The sequence below is a fragment of the Lingula anatina genome, chromosome 6 (assembly GCF_051362555.1).
Source record: "Lingula anatina isolate TDL-2025a chromosome 6, LinAna3.0, whole genome shotgun sequence".
NCBI lineage: Eukaryota > Metazoa > Brachiopoda > Lingulata > Lingulida > Lingulidae > Lingula > Lingula anatina.
The window spans coordinates 23,034,724-23,062,126 of NC_141772.1; the positions used below are offsets into that span (position 1 = coordinate 23,034,724).

The window sequence follows — 27,403 nt, forward strand, 5'->3', positions numbered from 1 at the left end:
AAAGCTACTGCTGCCAAAACTAAATACTGAGATGGTCTTTATAGATTGGCCATTTTAACTTACCTATACCTGCACCATCGCATAATTTAGAAGAGTGAAACTTGTGAAAGATGCCCTGTGAATCGGGTGAGTCTCTCTCTCTCTCTCTCTCTCTCTCTCTTTCAGACATTTTTGTAGACTCTACTGCAGTATATCGGATCACACAGGATATTTGAGGGTTACTAAACTCTTAAATTTTAATATCTTTTCTAAATTATGTGTTTTTTTTAGCAATGTTTGTGCTATTCGGATGAATTAGTTTGGCAACCCAGTTACTTATTAATGATTTTTTTTTAACTATTACTCTAATTTATTCTGTTCCATTCAAAAACTATGATAGTTGAGGCCTTCCAGTGTTGAAAATTTGCTGTAAACTTTTTGGCCAAAGAGCTTGAGGGTTTAATAAAAGAAAATAGAATATAGTTAACTGTTCAATTAATTTATTTTAATAAGACATTGATCCAAGTCAACACATAAATTTGATAAAAATGAGAAAATTAGTAGTTATTGGGGGTTGGGGGGGGGGGGGGGGACTGCATAAGTACCAATTCCCCCCTGATGAAATAAGATATAAAAATCAAAACCCTTATTTATTGTAAGTGTAGAACAACTTTTTATGTACAGACACAGATGTGTCTGTACATATAGCCATCATCTGCGTCTGTCGTCGCCGTCGCTGTCGTCGCTGTCGTCGCCGTCGCCGTCGCCGTGCACTTTTACCGATAACACGATAAGTGGAAAACCATTTTACCTTTTGACTTGAAACTTGCAGAACTGATGAATATTCATAATACGCAGGTCAAGTTCGAAAATCAGCATGATCGGGTCACTTTTAGGGAATTTATGCTGTTTTTTCACTTTTTTCAGCATATATGCAGCACCGATAACACGATAAGTGAAAAACCATTTTACCTTTTGACTTGAAACTTACAGAACTGATGAATATTCATAATACACAAGTCGAGTTCGAAAATCAGCATGATTGGGCCATTTTTAGGGGAGTTATGCGGTTTTTTCATTTTTTTCAGCATAAATGCAACACCGATAACACGATAAGTGAAAAACCGTTTTACCTTTTGGCTTGAAACTTACAGAACTGATGAATATTCTTAATACGCAGGTCAAGTTCGAAAATCAGCATGATCGGGCCATATTTGTGGAAGTTATGCTGCTTTTTCACTATTTCAGCATATGTGCAACACCGATAACACATTTCAAGGAAAATTAATTGGCCAATCGTCTTGAAATTCACAGGGGTGATCAAATATTCTAAAATACAGATGAGGTTCGAAAATAAGCTTGATCGGTTCAGTTTTGGTGAAATTGTGCCTTTTTTTGTATATGAGTCTTTTTTCCTCGGATTTAATTCTTAGGCATGTTAACAATCTCATTTGTGAACTAATTAGTAATGTAAAGGTGTTCTTTTGACATTTTCTGCATCTTAACAATATTGTTAGTTGATTATATAAAAATGATGGTAAACCTGTTATTGTGCATTGTGTAATAAAGTGCCAAAAATGGAAATAAACTCATATCTTTACAGTTTGTCAGATTCAATCATTCACCATGTTCAGAATCTCAGAATGGAACAAATTGGACATTTAAAATTGTTCTATTGATATTTTTCCTATGTCAACAACTTTCTTAGTTGATCATTTAAAAACGACAGTAAATTGATTATTTTGATATATGTAAAAAAAAGTGTTGAAAGTGGAAAGAAATTCATTTCAGTACAGTTATCTCTTGTGTACATTTTGGCATTTTGAAGTTGTGACTCTGAACTTCCATGGCCCTGAAGACCTTTCCATATCAAATTTTCTGAATATCCATGATATTTTAATTTTATTATTAAAAATTGATGGTCATTATGCTGTTATGCATTATGTAATATTGCATCAAAATTTAAGACAACCCCATTTTAGACAATGCCTCCATAGTGACCATTAAAGGAAAACCAAGTCACTTACTCTTCTCAAACTTATAGAAATGTAGTATAGCACTAAATTATAGCTTCAGTTGGAAAAGCTGTTATATCGGTTAACTTTCTTGGAAATTATATAGTTTTTTGTTACAATTAAAATTTTCACATATTAACATTTTCAAGGTGTGACTTAGTCTTTGAACTTCCATTGGCTTGAATACCATTGCTAGTCACATCTTTTGAATAGCAATGATACATTTACTTTATTATTAAAAATTGATGGCCATTGTGCTGTTAAGCATTATGTTAAATTGCATAAAAGATGAAAAAAACCCTTTTTTGGAAATCGCTGCTAGGATGACCATTAAGGAAAAACCATTTTACTTATGATATTCTAACTTACTGAAAAGTTTCATAGGACTGAAGTGTAGCTTGTGTTGGAAATCAGTGTGATTGTTTTCTGTATTGTAAGCAATGCAGCTGTATGGAGTGCTATATGGGGCTACTGTTTATGGATGGTGGTAATTGTCCCTTGGGATAATCACTAGCTAAATTCAGAGCTATAAAATTACTTGCCTAATTGATTTTCAAGTGCCCATTAAATAAGATTACATAAAACACACGTTGAGATTTCCCATTCAAGTCCTATAGGTTAAGCTCTCTTAACTGTGTCACATAATTAGGAATTGGTGATAATTATGCAGGTAAATCTTGTTTAATATTGCAAATAAGTTTACAAAAGAAAAAAAAAATTGTAATGCCAACATTAATGCTACAGATGAATAACAGTGCCTTATTATCCTCAAACACATTGGGGTTATTCATATCATGTTAATACAGCAAGATTAAAAGTTTGAATAGCAGCTTTATTGGAATTTTTTTTTTTTTTTGTGTTTTCTTTTTAATTTTTTTCTAAACACTGGCATTTTCAACTCCCATCCACCTGAAGCTCTTCAGATTTTCTGTATTTCCACATAAGCAGTTGCATAGGTTTTTATGTCTTTAAACATTATGTAATATTATTTTATGCACTGTCAACATTTTTCAAATATTGGGATTTTCATTATGTGAATTTGAACTCTCATAGTCCAGAAACTGTTATCTTATTGCAGGGGTGGATTGAGGCCGCCTTCTGGGTCTTTCAGATGACGTTCAGATTTTAAAGTTTACATTGACTGGTATCAATTTTTTTCTGTTGGAAGACCATCAAAAGTGTAGGATGGATCAACAAAGATACTTTGGAATACTGTCAGAAAATATCTCTGGATCTGCTCCTGTTATTGACCATGTTATCTGTTGTGCATGATTAAAAATCAGTGTTAACTGACTGTGTTATTATAAGCATTATTTATTATTGCATCAAAATTGACAAAATGACCTATTTTGCATCTTTATTTTCTGTTTTTTTGTCTGTACATTTGACAGCTTTGCTGCCTTGTTTAAAAAATCCCTTCCCAGTGACAAAAACAATATAGGGGAGTATTGGTTTGAAGAGGGTAAAGAGATTACCCCTAATACAGTCAATAACAATGTACAATAACTTAAAAGAATTCTAAATGTGAAAATAGTTTCATGGGAGCTCAGTTTTGATAGTCAGACAGTTTTCATTTATGACAGATCCACAAATATTTGATTTACCTGTTAAGAACTATCAGACTTAATTTTGTGTCTGTAGCATACATGCACATAATGTAAATTTCATGCATATAAGGGACCAAGTAGGAAGATGGCAATGCATTCACATTGTCAAAATAAACTTTATTGATTCAGACTCAGAAGAAAACCCTCCTCGACTCCCACCATCAAAATGGACATTGAGAAGGAACCTGGTGGGCTTTTGGCTGTTTGGCCTGTGCAATAACTATCCCTACGTGATTATGTTGAGTGCTGCGATGACCATTCTTCACGACAATGGGCTGCCATCTGGGGATGTTCAGGTACAGAATGATTTAATTAATAATAATTGAATAAAAAATGGATTGAGTATTAAATGTGATTTTAAAAAATTGATTGAATAATTTTTTTGTATTGTTTCTGGGGAGTGTTGGCCTATGTAGCTGCCTTTCTCCTATGAAAAGGCATTGTGTTTATTCATTTTTCCAGTTTAATTTAAATAATAAGATTTGAATTAAATTAAATTTATGAAAATAGGACATTTGTCTGCTTCTTAAGTGTAAAATATTCATAGTTGTCAAAGAAATCAGTATTCATTCTGGTGACAATTTAACTGCATAGTGAAGTAAAGAACTCTCTCTCTCTCTCTCTCTCTCTCTCTCTCTCTCTCTCTCTCTCTCTCCGTATATTTATTCATATTTTATACATATATCCCTATTTAAATTCTGTTTCAGACTAACACAAGTTCCAATAGTTCAAGACACCTGCACTGTAATCCAATAGGAACAGGGGTGAGTAAAGTCAATATGACACTATGGTCCAGCTGATATTGGTCATTATTATATAATTATCATAGAATACTGTCTAAGACCCCATTTCCAGAGATTAGATCGATCTACTTTAGATCGACCTAACTCCCTGGGGATTCAAGCTAAATAGCTGTCAGCTGGGCGGACACAAAAGTTAATTACCCCCTTACAGCTTGTAGCTGGATTATCTGACAGTAATCTAGTGAGACTCCCCGCGGGGATAGATCGATTTAAAAGCTCTGGGAATACAGCCTAATATCTGGGAATATGAGGTCTGACAAAAACAATACTGACCCAAGACACAGTCCGTAGTTTTTGATAAATCAGAGTGAAGAAAACGCCATTAGTCTATCAATCAAGTGACTGGCCAATCAGAGTTAAGGAAACATAGCATCAATCACTGCACCTCGTTTTCTGTCGCTTTTCTTAGGTCTGTAATCTATTGACAACAGCTTAATTCAATAATTGTATAACAGGCCTGTAGCCAGGTGGGGGCTTGGGGGGGGGGGGGTTTGAATGAACCCTCTTCTTTTTGGTAAAAGGTCCCCTCTGGATAAAATTTTATCTAGGTACACAAAGGGTTCATGGTTAAAGGTTTGCTTTTTCAGAAAAAGAACCCCCACTTTTGAAATTGCTGGCTGTGGGCCTTATCATATTCTCAATCTCAGTATTGGTCACTGATTTTAAAGTTTTTGTCCTTTTTAGGCAGTGCTGCTGGCTGACATTCTTCCAGTGATTATCATCAAAGCCACCGCTCCTTTCTTCATACATAGAGTACAGTACAAGTAAGTGGAGCACGCTTTTAAGATGAGATTGTTTCCATTGTCATTATTTCATCTTCTTTCTTCAAATTGTGTGAGGGTTGTTCTGCAAAATATCTGTGTTGTGACAGAGAGTCCCCCATGATACAGAGTCCGTTTCTCAGTAATTTGTACAGGTAAGCCTGGCCCTAGTTTGTGACCCATTCACGTCAGGCTAACCCTAACCTGTATAATTAAATGGAGGGCGGACTCTCTGTTACATGGACCCTCAGTTTCATCCCAGTTCTACAAAATGGTGATTGTTCGAGTCATGTCAGTAATGCACACATTTTTTATGCACTATTGTTTTACATCACTTTTTAATTACAGATGATTTTTTTCCCATATAAGAGGATAATGATATAAAACAACAAATAAAACGTGGTAAGTCAGAATTATGGAAATATATGTGTGTATACTTACAACTTGTGTTTTCTATATTACTTTCAGTGTCAGAGTGGCATTGGTAATCTTGTTTGGTGCTGCCAGTTTTCTCACAGTTGCATTTTCTCTTGAAGTATGGCTATCTCTTCTGGGTAGGTGCTTGCTGCAGGCCTTACTTGGTTTTGTCATTTAATTAATTTTGTGACTGTGTGTTCAAATATACATCCTGGACTTTAATGCCAGACTTAAAACAACAACATTTGAACACAAGTCTGTGCTACTTTATTTCTTTTTACATATATATAGGCACAAGAGCTGTAAGCTGAGTGGTAGCCACTGTACATAAAAAAAAACATTTTGGTGTATTCTTATTTTAGATTTTGGTCTACACTGATAAAACAGTAGAAGTCTCTTATAAAAAGAAACAAATGGAATATTTCAGTAACAATATTTAATTTTAATTTGGACTACTTAGGATTTATCCTGAATTTAACAAAACCAAATCTTTTGATTTTAACACCCACTGACGGTCTAAAATTCTGTTGTAAATCCATCCTCAGCCGGTGTCATAGGCTACACAATCCTCATTCTATTACCCTAACTCCATTTGTCTACCGCAGGGGTGGTGTTTGCCAGTGTCAGCGGTGGCTTGGGAGAACTGACTTTCCTGCAGCTGACGACTTTCTATGATGTGTAAGTGAACCCTCTTCAGTCATTTTGCCTGCAGTGCAGCCAAGCAAGTCTTTATGTTGTAGATATCCTTTTCTTCTTGGCACATTTTTTAAAATGGACTTATTTTGAAATATCTCAAGTTTAGTTTTATTGAAAATGTTTTTTTTTTTTTTTTTTTTTTGGGGGGGGGATATTTTTAGCAAATATTATAATGTATGTGCAGAAACGATGGCCTTTAAAAGTAATTGAAACACACATGTAGTGCTTAATTAATTCATTTATTATTATTATTATTATTATTATACAGGCACACAGTGTCAGCGTTTGCCTCAGGGACTGGAGGGGCAGGCTTATTCGGAGCCCTCTCTTACGCGGGACTGAGAACTGCCAAGGTGTCGCCCAGGAATTCTATACTCATTATGCTCGTTATACCTGTTGCCATGGCAATAGCTTTTTATATCATTTTGGTCAAGCCCCCTCAGCTTGGAGGACATTGTTTTGGTGGTAGAGAGTATAGTCTTCTAGCCCCGGGTCAGGAGAGCAGTAGTTATCAGGAATCTGGGAAGACTGGTGGGTACACTGGGTTCTCACAACTTCTAAAAAATCTGTCATATTTTATTCTCCTCTGCAACCAAAACAAGGAAGAGGTTGTGTGTTTGCCTTTGTTGAATTGTTAATTTTTAGCTTAACTTTAAAATATTCAGGATAGGCCCAATATGGGTCAATTGAGAGTCATTTCTGGTGGTGATCCATTAATTATAGCAAAAGTCTGGCATCTTTGACTGATTTTCTAGCTTAGTAATGCTGCAGAATTTGTGGACAAAGAAAATATGTCTTTGGGACATTTTCAAACTCAGTTAATTTTTATTTATTTTTATATAATGTGCACTGAGTGGTTGCTCACATGACTATTTCAGGCAGACAGAAAATTGACATAACTCTTAATTTTGTTGTCTCTTCAGGTGCTGCTATTTCAAGGTACACATTCAAGGAAAAGCTTTTTCTTATAAAGGTAAATCTTGCAGAAACTTAATTACATTTGTGTGAACATTTGGTTAAAGGGCAGGCTGTATGTCAGATGGTAATGAGGAAAGCTACAGTACAGTATTTAAATCACTTCATATTGAACTTATCTGAGGACAAGTAATATTTTTTGATCACGTCAAAAAAGAATATTAATATTTATAACTAGAATATGTTAAATGACTTCAGATAACATTTGATTATTCTGTAGATTTTCCCCACATCCAATTAATGGGGGTGGTTATTTATTTTATGTGTAATATGAAGTGATATTATTTTTCCCAGCCCCTGCTCAAGTATATGGTGCCGCTGACATTGGTCTATTTTGCTGAATATTTGATCAACCAGGGATTGGTGAGTCTGCGGAATTAAAACAAATAAGGTCTTGGGCTTGATGACTAAGCTAAATGTGCTGTAGAATATAAATTTTTGTTGAGATGAAATTTAATATTCATAGAGAATAAGTTCATCTGGGTATATAACACATTGTTGTGTAAAAGGTTCCTTTTTTCCATCAGAAATAATTGGCAAGGATGTTAAAATACCTTTGTGCATAAAAGATTTCAAATGAAAAGTTTTAGAAAATGAAAAAAAAAGAAAAAGAAAAAAAAAGGGGCTTGTCAGCTGCCTGGTGATAATTGGTCATGAAGTTTAGAATCCTGGCCTGTGTGTTCTATGTTTAAGATGGACTAGGTGACATTTGAAAGTCATCATCTTAGAAACGTAAATATTGTCATAGGTACAAAATTAACTGCGTAATGAATTTTGCTACATGTATTTGGTCTGACATGATGATGATAATAATAGTGTACATTCTGTTTTTCAGTATGAATTAGTGAACTTTGAAGACATCTGGCTTACTAATGATGAGCAGTATGAGTGGTAAGTGACACATTTTCAAAATTCTCCTCACTGTACAGCTGACATTTTTAGAGAACGATTATTTGTTACCTTTGGGTTGAAAATAAGAACCAAGGATCTGGTTTCAAAATTGAGATGGAGCCTTCTGGTTGAATAAAAGCACAGAAAGCTCCCTTCTCCCCCATGCACCCTAGTTTGATTTTTTTTTTTTTTTTATTATTCACCAAAAGGTATCAGTTAATCTTTTCCACACAAATCAGTTTTATGGATGAATTCTTAAAGATACATACAAAGTCAATTTTTTTGTCATAAAAACCAACCAAATGCCAGCATATAGTTTCAGGTAGTATAACTAACAGAATTTCCAAAAGGCACTGTTTAATTTTACCCGAAAGTGATGTTTGAACAGATTTTTCTGCTAGCATTCTATGTTGTATGTCAATGGGGCAGAAAAGTAGGTCACAAAAGTAGGTTAAATTGACAACCAAAAATTTAAAGAAAGGAGCACTCTAAAGCTCTTTTATGGTTGATCAGGTGATTTATTCAGTTTGTCCCTTGGCATGTCGAATTTATTAGAGTCGTAGAAGAAACTAGTAGAAGTGGTTTACATGTGTTACTGGGAATCCGCGCTCCACCGATGCTCGGTTCGTATGTACCTTTAATGTTTGATCATGAAAAAAAACATCAAAAGAAGCATCAGTTTTGATATGAACTGATTGCAGCAGGACCAGTACATTAGACTTCATTTTGACCTCTTCCTCAGGTACCAGATGGACTACCAGCTGGGGGTGTTTATTTCCCGGTCTTCAGGCAGTTTTCTTCCCATTAACAGACTCTGGGTACTCCCCATACTACAGGTAACTGGGAAACTTTTGTCTTATTTCATATAAAAATTGCAAACTTTTTTGTCATATTTTATATAAGAATTGCAAACTTTTTGTCATATTTCATAAAAGAATTTCAGCTATACATGATATATGTGACCAAAACCACAGTTTTATCTTCTGCGTACAGAGACATACATGGTAATTTTATCTTGACGTTCTTCAGTTTGACTGATCTTGTTTCCCACCTTTTATTTTAATTACCTGTTTATTTCAGTTTGTAAACCTGGGAGTATTTACCTCAGATGCAATACTTCGTTACATGCCCAGCATCTGGATCATACTGGTGCTAATTTTCTGGGAGGGACTGTTAGGTGGCGCTGCCTATGTTAATACATTCCGTAAAATCAGAGAAGAGGTGAGCTTTCAGTATCAGACCTTTGCAGAGATGCAAAAGACAATTTCCTCCTTATGAATGACTTTTTAATTTTTTTGGAAGAGAATGTGTTGATAAATAAAAGTTTATTTTTATATTATGGCTTTTATAAATTTAATTTTGGAATTAAATTGTTTATTTTGCCATGTGTTACAGACCAAAAGATGGTGATGCAATTTTTGTATTTCACAAGGCTCTGTACAGAAAATTCAGTTTGCTTTAAAAATTAGATGCTGTTTTTATGCGATCTCTGTCAGTTACTCCCAGCATAATTGCTGTACATTTCTGTGACAATTATGAATATTGTGTAATAAAATATATATTGTATAATATTATAATATATTGTAACCTATTGCCTATATTTCAGATACCTGCAGACCATCGGGAGTTCAGTCTGGGCGTGGCGTCCCTGGGGGATGCTCTGGGGATAGCTGTGGCTGGGATGGTCTCTATTCCACTCCATGTCATACTGTGTGATAATGTGTAGGTGAAGGCTTCTGCAGGTGCTGCTTTTGGATTCCACTTCAGCCGTGGTTGGGTTGGTGTAATAATGTGTAGTTGAAGGCTTCTGCAGGTGCTTCTCCTGGATCCCACTTCAACATTTCGTGGAAAATATCTTGCATTTGATTTTACTGCCTTTCATCATACAGCTGCTTTATGAAGGAAAAATATATTCCATTTTTGAAATTATATTTCAAAAATGGAATGATATTTCAAAAATGGAATATATATTTATTATTATTATTATTTTTTTTTTTTTGAAATTATATTTACTCATCTTTAACCAGATGAATGTTATATTACTTAAAATAACACCTGGAACATTATCTCTCGGTGCATAAATTAATACTTACAGCACTCAAGCACAAAGGTCTGAGATTATCCTCATCTTATGAGAGGTGCATTGATAACTGTATAATACATATACATATGCAATTTTATATCAAATTATGTTCAGATTTCACTGTTGAACCTCAAAATGTATAAGAATCTCTTTGTCTCCTCACCAGTTTGAATTTGTGAGAGCAATTTAAGACAATTTTGTCATTTTTCATTAAATCTCACACATACTTGGTGCTAGGAAAGTAGGGACCATTAATGAAATCGGGTTTTGTACAATAACATGTATCATCATGGTTTATTTTAATTGTAATGGTTACATCACTTTTGGACATATCTGGTGAAGACTACGTATTTTACAGCTAAAATGTCAGTGGTTGTGGTTTCATTTTAATCATGATGCACTCGCTCAACATTTATAAAATGAATAAAACCTTTTATTTCAAAATGAAATGTGTTTCTCACTGATAATTTACAAATGTACATGTTATTGAGTTTTAGCAGCACTGCTAAGTTATCTTAGCAACATCTTTTTATACATAAAGTAAAGTAGACAATTTTTAAACAATTTTTAAACAATTTTTAGACAATTTTTCGTCTTTAAAACAACATGTAAAGAATACAAGCTTTGCATATCTCACATAAAAAAAAAAAGCTTTTTGCATTTTCAACACGCATCTTCCCACATAACCCATTTGCTTCTTTCCCTTCTCATTTCAGTTGTTTTAATATGCACAATTTCTGTCCATTTCATGCTTTTTTCAGTCAACTTTTTCGAATTTATTCTCATATGAAACCTGTTCTTCTTCATCCTCCTCGCCTTCCTCTTCTTCTTCCTCTTCTTCTTCCCTATTGAGGAATACCACCAAGTTACTGGGGCATGAGTTAAAATAGAGTAATAATAAGAAAGAAAGTCCTATGAATATGACAAACACCAGTGGATAACCCAGTACGTCCACCATGTATCCAGCCAGAGAGATGAAGATTAGTTTTCCAAGAACCTCCAATGTTGCTAGGAAAGTGAAATGGGTTGCCTGGCTTTTTTCTGGTGCATGCTGGGAACACTGCATCATCAAGGTGAAGGTCACTGTGGTTACCATGCCGCTGATAAGCATGAGGACACAGAAAGCCCACACTGCTGCATCTGCAGATATGAAAAGAGAAAATCTTGTAGAATTGCCAAGTTATGCTGAAAACCTTCTGTGCTTTAATAATTTCTATTATCTGCCTTATAAATCCAAACAAAAACAGTACTGGCAAACATTTATTGTATAATTCAACCAAAAAGACAAGTATTTATATTTAAGTATGTATTTTTAATGATGAAATGACAAGTAGGAGAACTGAATATCACTTTAGTGGGATATATAAACATCTCATAATTTGTTTGCATATACAAAACTATAAATCTTGTTGCCTGAATAAGAAACTTCATTGTCAGCAATTCCCTGATATCCATACTCACAGTAGGAAAGAGTGGTGCTGAAGATACCGGTATCCCATGATGCCACCACCCACAGCAGAGCGCCAAGTGGCAGCAGACGACACACACTCAGCTGCTTCAGGACAAACACTGCTGGAAGCCTGCAGAAAAAATAAAACATCTTAAGCCAAGACATTTCTCAAAAACTAGCAAGCAGATAATAAAGATCAGGCTGAGAAAAAGAAAAGCGCCTCTAATTCAACTTTACAGTAGAAAAACACTTTATAGTAGAAAGACGCATTTTTTATAAAATCAGCCAAATATTTTCTCCATTGGCTCTTAAATTTATGAGATATATTCATGATTAATTTTAAACTGAACTGGCAAAACAGAAATAAAAACTTTCTGTCTTTACTCCTAGCACACCTACCTTATCTGATTTGATTTTACAGCGGTGGTTTAAGATAAGAATTCTTAAGACTGGACATTTTTCAACATCCAAATTTAACATATAACAAGGATGTTACTCACCCATACTTGGACAGTACCCAGCCGCCCAACATGGATCCACATATGGAGACGCTCTGGCCCACGATACCCGTCCACAGCCCTATGTCTGGTGCTGCCACCTTGTGGTCCACCAGGAACAGCGGAAGCATATTGCAAGCACCCTGTTCTCCTGGTAAATATATAAGTATATATATACTGATAACTAGAGGATCAGAGAGGCGATACCGCCTCCGAATATTCTACCACCAGCTGGAGCAAGCGCATTCGTATAGACCCCCACATATACAAAATAAGGAACACAGCCACCAGTCTTGTGCTTGCAAAGCTGTAAAAATGCAATCAACAAGAATTTTCAAAATATGCAAAAAATATATATATAACTAAAATGGTACAATCAAAGTTAAGTTCATTGTAAGGTAGGTCAAAGGTCAATTCCAAGGTCACAGTAAATTGCCAATATATGACTTCCTATTCAACTTCAATAGTAACTATGGACCTATCTCTGCCAGGTTTGGAGTTAAAAGAAAAAGAAATTAGCAGAGTTCAGTTCATGATAATAAGTAGGTCAAAGGTCAATTTCAAGGTCACACTTAGATTGCCAGTATATGACTTCCTATTCACGTTCAATAGTAACTATGGACCTATGGACCTATCTCTGCCAGTTTTGGAGATAAAGGAGAAGCAAAATATGCAAAGTTCAGTTCATGGTGAAAAGTAGGTCAAAGGTCAATTTTAAGGTCACTTTTAGATTGCCAGTATATGACTTCCTATTCAAGTTCAATAGTAACTACGGACCTATCTCTGCCAGTTTTGGAGATAAAAGGAAAGCAAAATTTGCAAAGTTCAATTCATGGTGAAAAGTAGGTCAAAGGTCAATTTTAAGGTCACATTTAGATTGCCAGTATATGACTTCCTATTCAACTTCAATAGTAACTATGGACCTATCTCTGCCAGTTTTGGAGATAAAAGGGAAGCAAAATTTGCAAAGTTCAGTTCATGGTGAAAAGTAGGTCAAAGGTCAATTTTAAGGTCACATTTAGATTGCCAGTATATGACTTCCTATTCAACTTCAATAGTAACTATGGACCTATCTCTGCCAGTTTTGGAGATAAAAGGGAAGCAAAATTTGCAAAATTCAGTTCATGGTGTAAAGTAGGTCAAAGGTCAATTTTAAGGTCACATTTAGATTGCCAGTATATGACTTCCTATTCAAGTTCAAGAGTAACTATGGACCTATCTCTGCCAGTTTTGGAGATAAAAGGGAAGCAAAATTTGCAAAGTTCAGTTCATGGTGAAAAGTAGGTCAAAGGTCAATTTTAAGGTCACATTTAGATTGCCAGTATATGACTTCCTATTCAACTTCAATAGTAACTATGGACCTATCTCTGCCAGTTTTGGAGATATAAGGGACTAAATGTTATAATTTTGGAGTTACCATAATGTGCCATAAATTTCCTACAGAAAAAATTAATTAAAATAAAGAAAAGGTCATTTTGGTCAATATTCTTGAAATGGGAGGTGCTCTAAAGTTCCAGATGTTCAAATTTGATGAAATAATGTCATTTTTGACCACAAGTTGTCTGCTTTGCCAAGCCTTATGTTTTATTTTTCCGGAGTTCAAAATTTATTATCCATTACCGTACTGCACATTTTGCTTTCACCACCAATATGTACTTTTTGATACAGCGTAACTCGAAAACGGTATGGAATACAAAAAAACAGAGACCACCTCCAGTGTTGGGCTTTACATGCTCTACAAAATGCAAAAAAGAATGGGTGTCTAGCATTAACGGTTCCCAAATTAGAGACAGTTTTAAGTTTCGATATCTTATGGCCGCTACTCCCGTGAAAATGCACCGATTGACCCCAAATTCACAGAGATGAAAGATGACCCGAAGGGTAACACTTTCCATTAATATTATTAGTTAAGTTTGTGTGGTATCTGAATAAGGCCGCAAATAATTTTTTTTTCGGCAAAAATTTTGTTTTTTTGAAAATTTTGGCCTGTTTGACCTTGAAATAAAGGTCAAAGGTCAAATCCAAGGGCATATATGAAATCTACACATATGACTTTTGGAAAGCTGTCTGTAGAAATTTTTCCCATAATTCCTCCCGTAGGGGAGATAATTAGCATTTAATTTTGCCATTTTTGGACAAGGGTGCATTGCAATGAGTGCCACACCTAGACCCCAATACCGACAAAGCCCAAATTTTACGTGGAACGAGTTGAGATTATAGGTGACCTAAATCCAAGAGATGGGTATGGAGGCCCTTACCGTCTAGGAGGAGAAGCGGTAACGGTGACTTGGCGGCGGAGCCGCAGGAGCCGGCGGAGCCGCAGGAGCCGGCGGAACATACGGGTCGGGACTAAAACCATGTGTACCGCCAGCGCCTACGCTGGTGGTACAATAAGAACCATTTTATTTCCTATTACATTTGTGTAACCATCTGAGCACAGAACAAAAAGATATTTAATATATTAAACTTTATGTTTATGGTAAAATATTTTCAAATGCCTAATTAGATAATTCACTTTTACTATGTGGAAGACAGAAAATGATTTATTTATCTTGCCAAATCAACAGTGAATTAGTTATGAATTAGTATACGACAAGAAAATTATGCTTATGCTTTCTGTAGGAACTTCTACTGCATTTTTAACTGTAAAGATGTGACTACAAGATAAAAGATTTCACACAGCAGAAGAGGTGGAATCTTCTTACCCCCTCTCTATTCTTTCTAGAAAAAAATACAATTTGAAAAAGTCCTCATAGTCCTTGTGGCCAGTGAACTGATTAGTATGAGGCTCATACTGCCATATATATATATATATATATATATATATATATATATATATATATATATATATATATCAACTGACCAATCAATGCCCACATAACAATTTACCAATCAATGCTCACCTAACTTGTACATCAGCACGTAGCCAATCACCCACTTTGTTCCTGGAGTGTTGAGTATATTGCACACAAACTGCAGCCCACCATTTGACAATCTTTCTCCCTGGTCAGCTTTTGGTTGTTCCAAGTCATGTGAGTGACCATGGTGATGTGAGTGACCATGATGAGAGTGACCATGTTCATCAATATTATGAGATTTAAGGTGGTCAGGAAAGTGGCCATCGTCTTCATCTTCACAATCACTTAACATCCCCTGTTCCACCATGTCCAGGTGTCTTAACATTGGGGACAGGTACATGAAGAGCACCGCCTCCACGTACAGAGCACTTAACGTCAGAAAAGTCCCTAACCAGCCGATAATTCCCATAGTCCATGTTAAAACTCCTCCCCCAAAGAGTGACCCAACTTTATACCCTACCACTTGAGCAATGTTTCCCTGACTTAACTCATCAGGGTGGAGAATCTTAATAGCGAGTCCGTCCACCGCAATGTCTTGCACTGACGTAAAAATATTCAATATTAAAAGTACGCTACATAGCAGCAGAATGTGTTCAGGAGTAATGAATGCACCTATTGCACAAGACAGCACCAATCCAAGCATGCTCCCAATGAGCCATTTTCTTTTTGTGCTGTATCTGTCCACAAATGGTGCCCACAGCACTTTGCAAAACCAGGGGGCGAATAAAAACTTGTATAATCCAACACTGGTTAGAGAGACTCCTTTACTCCGTAAGTATACTGGAAGAAATCCTGTCTGTATTCCATAAGGCAATCCTTGTACAAAGTACAGGAAGAAAAGCACCACTAAGTTCTTTGATATTGACTTCAACATGATGGCAGTGACCCTGAGCTTTTGCCTGGAAATATAACATCATAATGCTTACTTATATTTTTCAAAAATTAACAAAAGATAAAGCATTACAGTAGATTTACAAGGTGGACCTAGTAGTTTTAACATTCACTTGTATGTGCAGTAAAAATTTTGGCATTTGGCATCACCTAGGTAATGGTTTCTACTTGGCTGTGGTGTTCACTATATTAAGTGTATCATATTGCTATGAATATCAGCATGCATCTTCATGCCTTCATATGTATATGGCAGAAATATTGATTTATACCCTTCACATGCAAGCAATATAGATTATACTTGAATATCTCTAAAACTAGTTTAAAAACAAAATTTGACATAACATGCCATATTGCCTGTATTTCAGAAACTTAATTATAAGTGTTATTAAGTGAATTCAGGGAAATACAAAACTGATCAACATTGGTCTTCGTGAAAATATCTTTTTACACCAGATAATGAAGCTTAAGTAAAAAATGCTCCTACTAATTATTTTCAAATATATCTCAGCCCCAGGTGTCTTTTATACCTAAAAAAGCAGTCGTTTCAAAATAATCAGTAATACTAGTACAGAACTATTGATACCAATCACCTGCAGCATGTATCCCATCTTTACAATGTCATGGCTTCTAATTTCCCATATAACTATGAGAACTCTTCTGTAATCTCAATATCTACTGGAGTTACTGCTTAATTATTGATACTATGTGAGAATCCAATGGTAATCATGTTTGCCAGCTGTAAGGTTCTTAACCTTTAGAGCTTTTGGTCACATGGGGCAGCACTTGTGGATACTCTATCAAGATAAGCCCATCCCCAATTTTTGACAGTTCAATCATGCAAAGATAAATACCAACAGACACTGGACTAACTTACTAATTTACACATTTTAGTCTGCAAGCAAGCTTATCGGATATTCACCCTTTTAACACCATGTATCAAAAAATTAATTCAATTCAATTCATTAGGTGACTTTAAACTATAATTATGATATGTATTAGAAAGCTTTGGGCCTTTTATTTTTTAACTTTTTTAATGAAAAAAAAAAAACAGTACATGTTGCCTTCAAACTAAACTCATCATACTGCACTTAACTGTATCCAAACAGATCACTACAGTGTTGATTTTTAACATTCACAGCAAATGCTACAAGATACTACAAGAAGTAAGAGACATATATATATATATATATAGTATATTCATCATGCCTGCTTCAGCCCGCAATAATTATTCTTGAGGTGCTTAGGTACCAAAAACAAAAGTGAAAGTGGACTTACTTCGATCATATAATCACAGCCTCTTCTTGAATACCAAGCTGGTGACCGAATTTCCCGTTTTTCCTCCAAACTTGAACACTGGAGTTGGAATGGCGTCAACCAAAGTGAATGCTGGAAAAGAATAATGGTCAAAGTAAGCTAAAATTCTGATATTCAAGTTAATTTTCTGACTTAAGCTGTGTAGTGAAACAAACCCTTGGTACCTCTATCAAACAACTTCTTCAGTCAAAGTCGACTAAGATTCTGATCTAAATCTTAAGACCAATATTCTGGCTAGCATTCTTATGTGAAATTGGTGCCTTTATCAGAACTTTCTCTCATGGAACAAGTACCTGTATTGAACAGCTTTAGTAACTCTTCCTTGGTCCAGTTACATGAGGTGATAATGAAGAGTCCAGTGTCCTTCAACAGGTGGCTGACATTCACTGTGTATTTTTCCCTCTTTCCGTGGGCGTTGTCTGGGCTCAGGCTGATGGCGTCAAATGTACCTTTGTCTACCACTATGTCGTACGTGCTTCTTAAACTGGCACTACTGGTGTCTGGTAGGTCATCAAGAGCGTCAGCAACCTGTTAATTATAAATCAAATACAAATACAGTTTCAGTCCTAAGGACTTATAAAGTCACCAGTTTTGCCATTAGTTATATAATAGCTCCTGTCAGATCCAGAAGCTGTAAAAGAGAAAAGCTGGCTGTACTTCTGAAAAAGTCTGTGAAGAGTACCCGAGGTCTCTCTTCAACTGCCCCCAGTTAATAATTGTAAAAGTACTTGTCCAATTAAACTAAAAACTTCCTTCTTTTGCTTCTTCTGTGAATATGTGAAACAAATACAGAGGAATGGAATTAAGTTCACACACCTCATATTCAATGGTGATGTCCTCTGCCTCAGTGACAGACCTGGCCAGCTGAATGGCCGCCTCACAGTAGTCCACCCCCACCAGATTAACAAAACCACGCTTTCTCTGGAAAAAAACAAATTCTTAAACGATTAACACTATCTTCAGGATCTTTTAAGATATTAGTGCTCATTAATAATAACTCTAAGCATTAGCACATACTGTATGGAATTTTACTAGGAACTTAGAGGTGATACTCCATGGGTAATTACAATATCTTATTAAGCAGCAGATTTACTGCTGTCTACCTTGATAAAAAGTGGTTTTCTTCTTTTTTTATCTGAAAACCCACCAGTTCAATCAGCAGTGTGCCATTGCCACACCCCAGATCTAAGACGGAGTTTTCTTTCTGCGTCAGATCACTTTCTTCTATCCAGTCCGCTACTCTCTCAATACTGTCATAACCAAACCTGAACAAAAAAGCTGCAAAGTTAACTACTGTAGGACTTTTCCAAGTTAAGAAAAAACACTTCACTTCTTGTTTTTATACTAATATAGACAATTTTAATACAGGTTTACAGATCACAGCATCATTCATTTTCAAACTCAAAAATCTGTACTCTATTTCTGAATATTGAAAAATAAAAAAGAACTTTTTTACTAAAAATTAAATAAAGAGAGTCTTGCATGCACTCAAAATTAACATGTGAAAATAAAAAATAGATAGAAGAAAAACATCCAAACAAAATATTATTGACTTTCCATTTACTATAAAGTATGTTACAACACAAAAATGCAATTTTGTTCCATTTTTAACTTTTATAAAATATCTCACTTTTCCTACCAAACCTCTCCTTCATCCCCGGTTTCTTGAAAACTTTTCAATTCTCTCTCGTAGGCTTCATCCCAACTGGAAATAGAAGAAATCACAAATATGTTGGTCTTAGGTATGACATTACCTGAAGGAAAAGGGTGATTACCAATCATTTATCCAAAAACAAACAAACTATAGTTATTTCACAAAATAGAATATGACGTGTTAAGTCTTTTTCTCATTTCAGACCAGAGGAAACATGCACAATAAAGTTTAAGAAAGGGAAGAATTAACGCGATAACAACAAATGTAACGTTAATGTAACTTATTTTCCATAAATTATTTACTCGCATTATTTATGGAATTGCAGTGAATTATATGGTTCTTTGGCCCTTGCCCTTATGTTACTCAGCAACGATGGTATTTTTACTTGATTTATCACATGACGATAACGAATTTTGATTGGCAAATCTATCATTCTTCTTTTACAAGTACATGCACTATGTAGAACAAATCTTCTTTCGATCGATTTGTTAATGTTATACATGTTGTTAATGTTATACTTGTTGCACGTGATGTTTTGTTTACTTCAATTATAAACCCGATTACAAAGGAAACAAAAAACTGGGTCTGGCATTTTTGTGCATTATTTCTTAACCAACTGTGGCCAGGTATACATGCAGTTATTTCTATTGAACTTACTACTGTTTAGTGCCCAATTTCGATGACTCAAATCCACCGTCAAGTGTGTCACAGGGCGCTGCCATATTTCAATTCACAATGAGGCGCATGACGTCACTCTGGTCACGAGAACGACCGCCATATTGGAGGTGGAAAAATTGCAGTAGCATCGGAAGAACATTTTTGTAAAAATATCGCAATTTTGGTGAGTTGACAGGTTTTCAGGTGGTGATGAGATGATCAGACATTAACTGTTTGTTTATGAATATCTTTTTTATAATGATTGTGGCAACATTGGGGTATTTACGAACTTGCTGCGTTTTTGTTTTGTTTGGCGATTCATTTTATTCGTTCTCTGATTCGATGTCTTTCACTTCATTGAAATGTCACCAAACAAACATTTGAATGATGGTTGGAAGTTTTAAGTTATAGTAAAACATATTGTTAATTTGACTTAAAGAAAACAATAATACTGTCAAGAATAAGAATAAAGTATTCGTGACATAGTCGTAAATATTTTTTATGCTCGTGTAAAGTGTATTTCCTGGTTTTTTCATTTGTTTTGGTTTTGTTGATTTGATAATTGTACTTGTTATATAGTATGAAGTGCTCCAGTTTTGAGATATTTGTCGTCCTTTTGTAACTGAAATGTGATCTGTATCTGGACTTATATAGGTCATTGATAAATAAGAGTGCAGAGGGGAGGTGTTGGCCACACATGGTATTACATGGAAAGTGTCACTGCCTGACATATGGATCTTTTCACCTTGTTGAAAATGATCAACATATGCAATGGAATGAATTGATTTACAGTAGTCAATAAGTCCCACTCCCCAGGCCAGGCAATCTTGACACAAACTGTTTACCTTTGCCCTCTGTTTTCTATCAGATTTTGGTCAGATAAATGGTTTGTAACGTAGACCATGGGCATCAACTTGTGTGTAATTATGCAAGATGTTATGTGAAAAAAAAACAACATATTTTTAGTCACTGAAAAACTGCCCCTAGTGTTAATGGTCTCTTGTAAAATCTGCCTACCAGTAGATTTAAAATGTAATGTATTTCCTTTGAAATGTTATAAATCCTAAGGTAGAAACTTTAATGGAAAAAATACTTTTGCATAGGAACAGGTGCATTTTTATGTGGCAAACAAAAGAATTTCATTCCAGTCTTGGTAGTTCCCCCTTGACAGCAACTTCAGAATATATCACACTTGGCTTCCTTTAGGCTTGATGATTTGTACTCATATTCCTCTGACCTGTTTTAATACCCAAGGATAGTTGGCCAATGGCTATTTCTAATGTATGCTTTGAGAGAGAGAGAGAGAGAGAGAGAGAGAGAGAGAGAGAGAGAGAGAGAGAGAGAGAGAGAGAGAGAGGGGGGGGGGGGAGGTGAATTGAGGGATAAAACAGATGGCAGATTGAAATACCTGAGAAGTGTATTATCCATCAAACAATTGTATAAGTGATCTACAAGATTTCAGACTTCAGTCATCTTTAATTACTATACCAAGTTTTAATCTTTTTCACAAATCTACCTACATTAAGATTTCTCCCTGGAGTTCCAAGTATACGGGTTCCTATCCGCATTGTGTCTTTTATGAGAGTTCTCTTGTTTGTGATATTTGAGCAGATTTTAATCTCTTTTGTTGTGGAAAAAAACATAAATGTCAGATTGAGGGTGAGATAAGGTTTACATTTTATGAGAACTTCTTGTAGGTCACCGCCTTGCTTACTAGTATGCACTGGACTTTATAGCCCTCATCCAGTACCTCTTTTAAAAAAGTAATTTCAACCAATCACCCGAATAAATATTGTGTGACCTATGAAATTGTGAAAAAAAACAAGGGTTTTCTGGTAGAAATACACCTCTCACTTGCCATGTGCAGAAGTTGTTTATGATTGAACTTGCTGGAATACTAGAACTGTTTCCTTATCTGTCTGCGTCTTGGACTACAGCATATTGAAGTGAATGTCTGATATCAGGTTACTTATATTAATCATGTCTGCATTTTAATAATAAGTATTATGACAGGTGCTGCCACACTACACCAGAAGTTTGAGACAACCTTTTTTTGCTGTGCTTGGAGAGTGACAGATACGTTTTACGCTACATCCTGAATGTTGTATAACACATCTTTTTTATTGTTGCAGTAATTTTCACCATGTCATCTAGAAAGAAGGTGTTATTGAAAGTCATCATCTTGGGGGACAGTGGGTGAGTACATGGCACTTCTGTTTATTAAAGGGACAGCAACTGTTGGTTTTGGTAAAAAAGGAATTTCCTGGGGTAAACTATGATAATATTATACTCACCAATGGTTAATGAATCCATTTCGACATTCAGTCCTTTTTTTTCCAAAAAAAGGTTTGTTTTTTTTTTTTGTAATAATCTCTGAAGAGATAATTACGGAGGTATAGCCATCTATGGAGGTCAACGTGGTCTGCTGGCAAGCACAGATTCCAGAATAATTGTGACAACTGCTGTTTTGGTGGTAAAATAAATTATACTTCTATGAGTTGTTTACAATGTATTTATTGTGAAATATAAATCTCAAACGAACACTTGTTATCCCTTAAACTGTAAATAGACCCACAGTAGCCTGAGGGTTTGCTGTAGCTGACGTGAGTGTAATCCACAGAGAAATTATTGATATGCTGAAACCAATTCATCACAAAGTGACTGGGGGACTTGTTTGTCCTTATCTATTCACTTGTCACATATTAGATGGAAAGATAGCTGCCTTTCTCATGTGGCTTACATTTGCTATCAATTTACAGTCTTATTGATTGCCTCTTGATAACTTTGATAAGGATATTTTATAAAGGGAATTTTTATGAACTTGAACACAGGTATGAATATATATAAAAAGAGAATTTTAAAAAGGTATGTCAGAACATAGAGATATGCATGTCAAGTTAATTTTATTCTTCTTTGTGAATTAATTCATAAGGTTATTGGCAAGTGATATGAAATATGAAAGGTCTTTTATCCAAATACATTTTTTGCCAATTTTTCCCTTACAGTGTCGGGAAGACGTCCCTGATGAACCAATATGTGAACAAAAAATTCAGCAATCAGTACAAGGCCACAATTGGAGCAGATTTTCTCACAAAAGAAGTCATGGTAGATGACAGATTGGTCACAATGCAGGTGAGGACCCAGGGGTTGAGGGAGGGGGGGGCAGGTGAGGACCCCAGGGGGAATACAAGATGGAACCTTGCTTGCTCATAATTTTTTCCAGCAGAGTTTTATATTTGTCATTTGATTTTAGACTTGGGACATGGAAACAGGAAATTACGTAAGATAGTGTCAGTCTTGTCATGGAACGCTGCAGAAACATGTTGTTCAATTATGTTATTATTGGTCCTGACACCTTAATCTATATTTTGATGTACAAAACTCTACTTGGTCTACTATAAACATTCACTATACTGCACGGTTACTGTGTAGCACTATACAACATTGTCACCTGTAACTGACCCTTGTAGTAAAGACATCTTGTAAGTGAGTAAACAAAATCATTGAATGTTCAATTTATTATTATTGTTATTATTATCATTATATTGCCAGATTTGGGATACAGCGGGCCAGGAACGTTTCCAGAGCCTGGGCGTGGCCTTCTACCGTGGTGCCGACTGCTGTGTACTGGTCTTTGACGTCACCATGCCCAACACATTCAAGACGCTGGACAGTTGGAGGGACGAGTTCCTCATCCAGGCCAGCCCCAGGGACCCCGAACACTTTCCTTTTGTGGTGATTGGGAACAAAATTGACTTAGAAAATAGAGCGGTGAGTTTGTTGCTTGTTGTGTTGGAAATTTAGGCGGTTGGAACAAAATTGGCATGATAAGGAAAAAATGCAAATATTCCTGTTAGTTTTTTTTTACTTTTTATGTTGAAGATAAGTAAGTTGTTTGGAATAAAATTGGCAAAAAAATAAATAAAAAATAAAGACTGTGGATCTGTCAGGCCCTTGGAGATGAAAGTTTTACAGATTATGTGGAAATCTGAATATTTGCGTGCTGTATTTATATCCCCAGATGGCCCATATAGAGCTGTACATCGCTGGCACTTATATTTTCGTATTCTTCAAAAATGTGTCCACCTTCAGCTGTGTACCTTAATTGTGTAAACATATAATATGGCTTTGACAACTAAATTGAAAGGGGTTCATTCCATGTTTTACGCAGTAAATAGGTTGCATGTCCTCATTTTAGACACATTATATATATATAGCAGTTGGTAGATTTCAAATGGGTGCTATTCATTCTCTCTCACATTTTTGCAGTGTTTTGGACGGTGAACAGCAAAAATGAAGCCTGAATAATCTTGACAGTTTGTAATCTGTAAAGGAAAACTGCAGTGGGCTTTTTTTTTTTTTTTTTTTTTTCTGCGCAGAAACATACATAAAATCTAATAATCTCCAGGCAGCTTGTGTGTTCAGTTGATCAATAAAGATGGATGACTTGATATTATTGATGTGGACAGTAATGAATTGGAGTGTGTAGCAATAAAGGGCCCCAGTGCTTTATCACATCTGAGGAATAGAATTTTTTTCTTTTAGTGAATAGATGTTAGAGAGGATGCACTTCCAACATTTATTTCTCAATTTAACAACCTGAGGGGTGGTATTGAAGAAGAATTGTATGGGTTTGTGCAGATCATGAAATTAATGATACATTTGGAGATGATTGGTGTGCAATTACTGTCAAACAGAAGGTATTATAGTGCAGACGAATTGTGAACCATTTCTCATTTTAAGTTGAGTATATGGTTGTAGTCTTGTTTGTTCTAATAGTGTTTGTGTCTGCCACCAGGTGTCCACCAAGAGAGCCCAGGGTTGGTGCCACAGCAAAGGTGATATCCCGTACTTCGAGACCAGCGCGAAGGAGGCCATCAACGTGGAGCAGGCTTTCCAAACGGTGGCCAAGAACGCACTAGCGCAGGAGACAGAGGTGGAGTTGTATAATGAATTCCCCGATCAAATTAAGCTCACAAATGCGGACGCTAATAAGAAACAAGACGGATGTGCATGTTAATGGAAGCTAAGGACCTATGAGCTTGGAATTCTGGGAATGCATCATTGTTATACTCTTTTTGTAAGAGCAACTCATCTAGAAAACGTAATATATTTCCTAGGAGGAATTTACAGTAAAAAAAAAAAACTTGCTCCTGATGCCATAATGAAACAACTGGCTCAATTTGTTAGTCACTCCAGTTGTGTAACAAAATGAATTATCACCATTTCATCATATCAAAGTATAAAAAGGGATATTTTGGTGCATGAGATGGATTGGACTATCTTGCAAACTCTGAACAAAGCTCCTATCTTGTATTGAAATGGTACTATATTGAGAAAGAAAAAAAGATATTTATAAATGTCATCAAAACTCATGAGATCACTGAATCTTTATTATCAATGTAAATCTGAAAAATAAAAATAAACATGATTACTATTTACTTAAGTATAGGTTAGGACCAAACAAAAGATCGGGAGTTCATTTTCTCTGAAAATTCTCCGTAATCATGTAATCTGATCTTCATGATATAACAGGACGACAGTAGGGCAGATCATGCATTCTCATTTTATTCAGCATAAAGGGGGTTGGGAGAGATTCATGTATTAAATTGGGATACAGACCTATGAAATAATGGGGGAATTCGGGGAGAGTAAGAAATAGAAATGGACAAAAAAACTGTTGATCTTGGGTGATATTTGGATAGCTTGATGGGAGAGGGATGTTAAGGTTCACCAATTTTTCCATTGGGGTCAAAGTTTGGGAGGCTTAACCAATGGAAAGTAAGCAGTCAGTGAGTGATGGTGTGCGTAAAGTACAGTATCACCCGATGTACAACTTTTCTTTGTTCTCTCACGAGGAAAATAATTATTAGGATCTGACTTTTCACGACCAATTTTGACCATTGTATAAGGAATGTGAAAATGACACTCAAAAGACAGTGAGGAGAATGGTGATATTTTTGTATGATATTTGAAAGAAAAAAATTAATAATCTATTAATGTACAGGAACCTGATGGTATTTGATTAATGGGTATTAGTGCTGCCAGAGACTTGGTGGCACTAGCAGGTTGGGAGCCTATAGTGCAAGGAGACATATATATATACTATCTATATATATATACGTATATACATGCAATCAATGTGACACCTTGTATAATGTGATGCAGAGGTGCACCTTGTACCCAGGTATTGAATGGGTCACACATAGCTCTGTATATATGCTGTACTTGGCATAGGCTACCTCACATGATAAGATGCAAGAGCAACAGGAAGGTTATCATCAATGTAGGTCAGATCAATAATATGTGTAATGCCATACCTATCCAATAGTGTAGTTAAGGGGAGAGAATGCCATAGCAGTTAAAATACTATAGGTAGAATTAATGCCAATTATTATTGATTGTACAGATGGAGGACTATTGTGTAAATACAGCTGTAAGCATGCAGTGAAAATTGTCTAAAAACTGGAAACATGGTCATCTTTTTGATGAATTTTATTACTACAAATTATGCTGTATTCAGGATGAAGAAACTGACGTTAGGATTCTGAGACTTCTCTTTTACATGGGTGCATGTTAAAAATGAAGTAAAACCTACAGAAACTTGGTCATGATGGGGTAAAGGTAATTTTCTTTATACAAAAAAAAAAGCTTTGGTGCTTCTCGATATTTTACCAAACAAATCTTTTACATCATTCAGTTCTGACTCTTAAATTTGACGCAAACAACTTGCATTTTCTTACTGTCAAAGAATCTTGTACAAAGTGTGAAATGAATCGCATGCATGATTGTATGATTTCCTAAACTGATGTACCATGTGGAAAATAAAATGTTAAGATGAACCTGATGATTTGTTGTCCTAACCCTCTCTGAAAACCTCGCCACCCTAACATGATAAAACTGATGATGCTGTATAACTTTTAAGCAAAAGTTTTTTGTCTTGATGTTGATTCGGTATGCCTAACCTAGCTGGTGGCACATATTCAGGAGGCGGTGATGCCTCTCCAATCCGCTAGTTTCACAAATTCTCGTTAACTACGGGGCCGTAGCGATAGTCCGAAGGTTCAATGGTCCAAATGTTCACTATAGAACCTTGGGACCAATGAACCCTTGATTAAAAAATCGATGAAAATGTTACCACTTTTTGGACCAATGAACCTTCGGACTATCAAGACGCCCCCTTAAGTACACCTTTACCTCATGGTGGTGTGAAGTGAATTTTTTTCTCGTTGTAATAGTAGTAGTGGTACTTACAGTAGAAGTATTGATGGGGGCTGTAAAAAAAATTAGCCCCTTTGTGTAACATTTCAAATGTAATGTAGACCAGGTATTTCTGACTGTCAGTTGAAGTTTTCAACGTACTTCCTCTTTCAGTGATAACAAAGGGATCTTTTACGCAACACAGATAAGTGGGTTTACATTGTATATACATTGTAAGAGATGGATGATATCATCTTTAAAATATGAAATTGGAAGCGAAGTAAAAATATTTGGTGAATTTCACGTGGGTAAACATGTACCTCATTTTCTGGCTAGTAGAACAATATTGTAAAAGAAGTCACCAAAAAGGGTAAAATCACATTAAAAATTCAGTCCATTTCTTCCAGACCCCGGGATCCTGTTTACAAAAGATAAAGATAAATGTATAAATAAACAGAATTTGTTCATCCATAACAAAAAGAGCTGAAGAAAAGTGCAAATGTGGACCAAGCTCTTAAAACAAAAAATTAAGTATTAATTAGCCCAAACTGTATCTATTCTGCATATACAACGTTGAGTGCAAGCAATGAAGAGATCTAAATGAAAGTCACGTCTCCTTTCGTTTTCTCACATAAACCCGTCTTGTCTCGTGGCG

General features: G+C 35.6%; 3 protein-coding genes across 5 annotated transcripts; 2 read left to right on the plus strand and 1 right to left on the minus strand.

Annotated features, from left to right (window-relative positions):
* LOC106152746 (battenin) lies at positions 1-10,676 on the plus strand. Its single transcript, XM_087014781.1, has 13 exons — positions 1-126; positions 3,731-3,897; positions 4,309-4,365; positions 5,089-5,168; positions 5,634-5,719; positions 6,188-6,260; positions 6,547-6,809; positions 7,202-7,251; positions 7,548-7,616; positions 8,089-8,144; positions 8,887-8,980; positions 9,225-9,365; positions 9,751-10,676. The coding sequence occupies exons 1-13, from the start codon at positions 111-113 to the stop codon at positions 9,868-9,870; spliced, it is 1,272 nt and encodes a 423-aa protein (XP_086870907.1). The 5' UTR covers positions 1-110; the 3' UTR covers positions 9,871-10,676.
* Positions 10,312-19,663, minus strand: LOC106152745 (EEF1A lysine methyltransferase 2). Of its 2 annotated transcripts, XM_087014780.1 has the most exons (7): positions 19,549-19,663; positions 18,877-18,942; positions 18,385-18,502; positions 18,054-18,158; positions 17,531-17,765; positions 17,199-17,309; positions 15,759-15,931 (listed from the first exon to the last, which is right to left on the minus strand). In XM_087014780.1, the coding sequence occupies exons 1-6, from the start codon at positions 19,611-19,613 to the stop codon at positions 17,212-17,214; spliced, it is 687 nt and encodes a 228-aa protein (XP_086870906.1). In that variant the 5' UTR covers positions 19,614-19,663; the 3' UTR covers positions 15,759-15,931; positions 17,199-17,211. The 2 variants fall into 2 exon arrangements, with proteins under 2 accessions (XP_086870905.1, XP_086870906.1); XM_087014779.1 differs by lacking the exons at positions 18,054-18,158; positions 18,385-18,502; positions 18,877-18,942; positions 19,549-19,663 and adding exons at positions 10,312-11,367; positions 11,689-11,807; positions 12,178-12,325 and having other exon boundaries at positions 15,078-15,931; positions 17,531-17,578.
* Positions 19,592-26,395, plus strand: LOC106152747 (ras-related protein Rab-7a). Of its 2 annotated transcripts, none has more exons than XM_087014784.1 (5): positions 19,592-19,732; positions 21,681-21,744; positions 22,554-22,680; positions 23,101-23,319; positions 24,347-26,395. In XM_087014784.1, the coding sequence occupies exons 2-5, from the start codon at positions 21,692-21,694 to the stop codon at positions 24,566-24,568; spliced, it is 621 nt and encodes a 206-aa protein (XP_086870910.1). In that variant the 5' UTR covers positions 19,592-19,732; positions 21,681-21,691; the 3' UTR covers positions 24,569-26,395. The 2 variants fall into 2 exon arrangements, with proteins under 2 accessions (XP_086870910.1, XP_086870911.1); XM_087014785.1 differs by having other exon boundaries at positions 19,652-19,752.
* Positions 26,396-27,403: the final 1,008 nt, after the last annotated feature.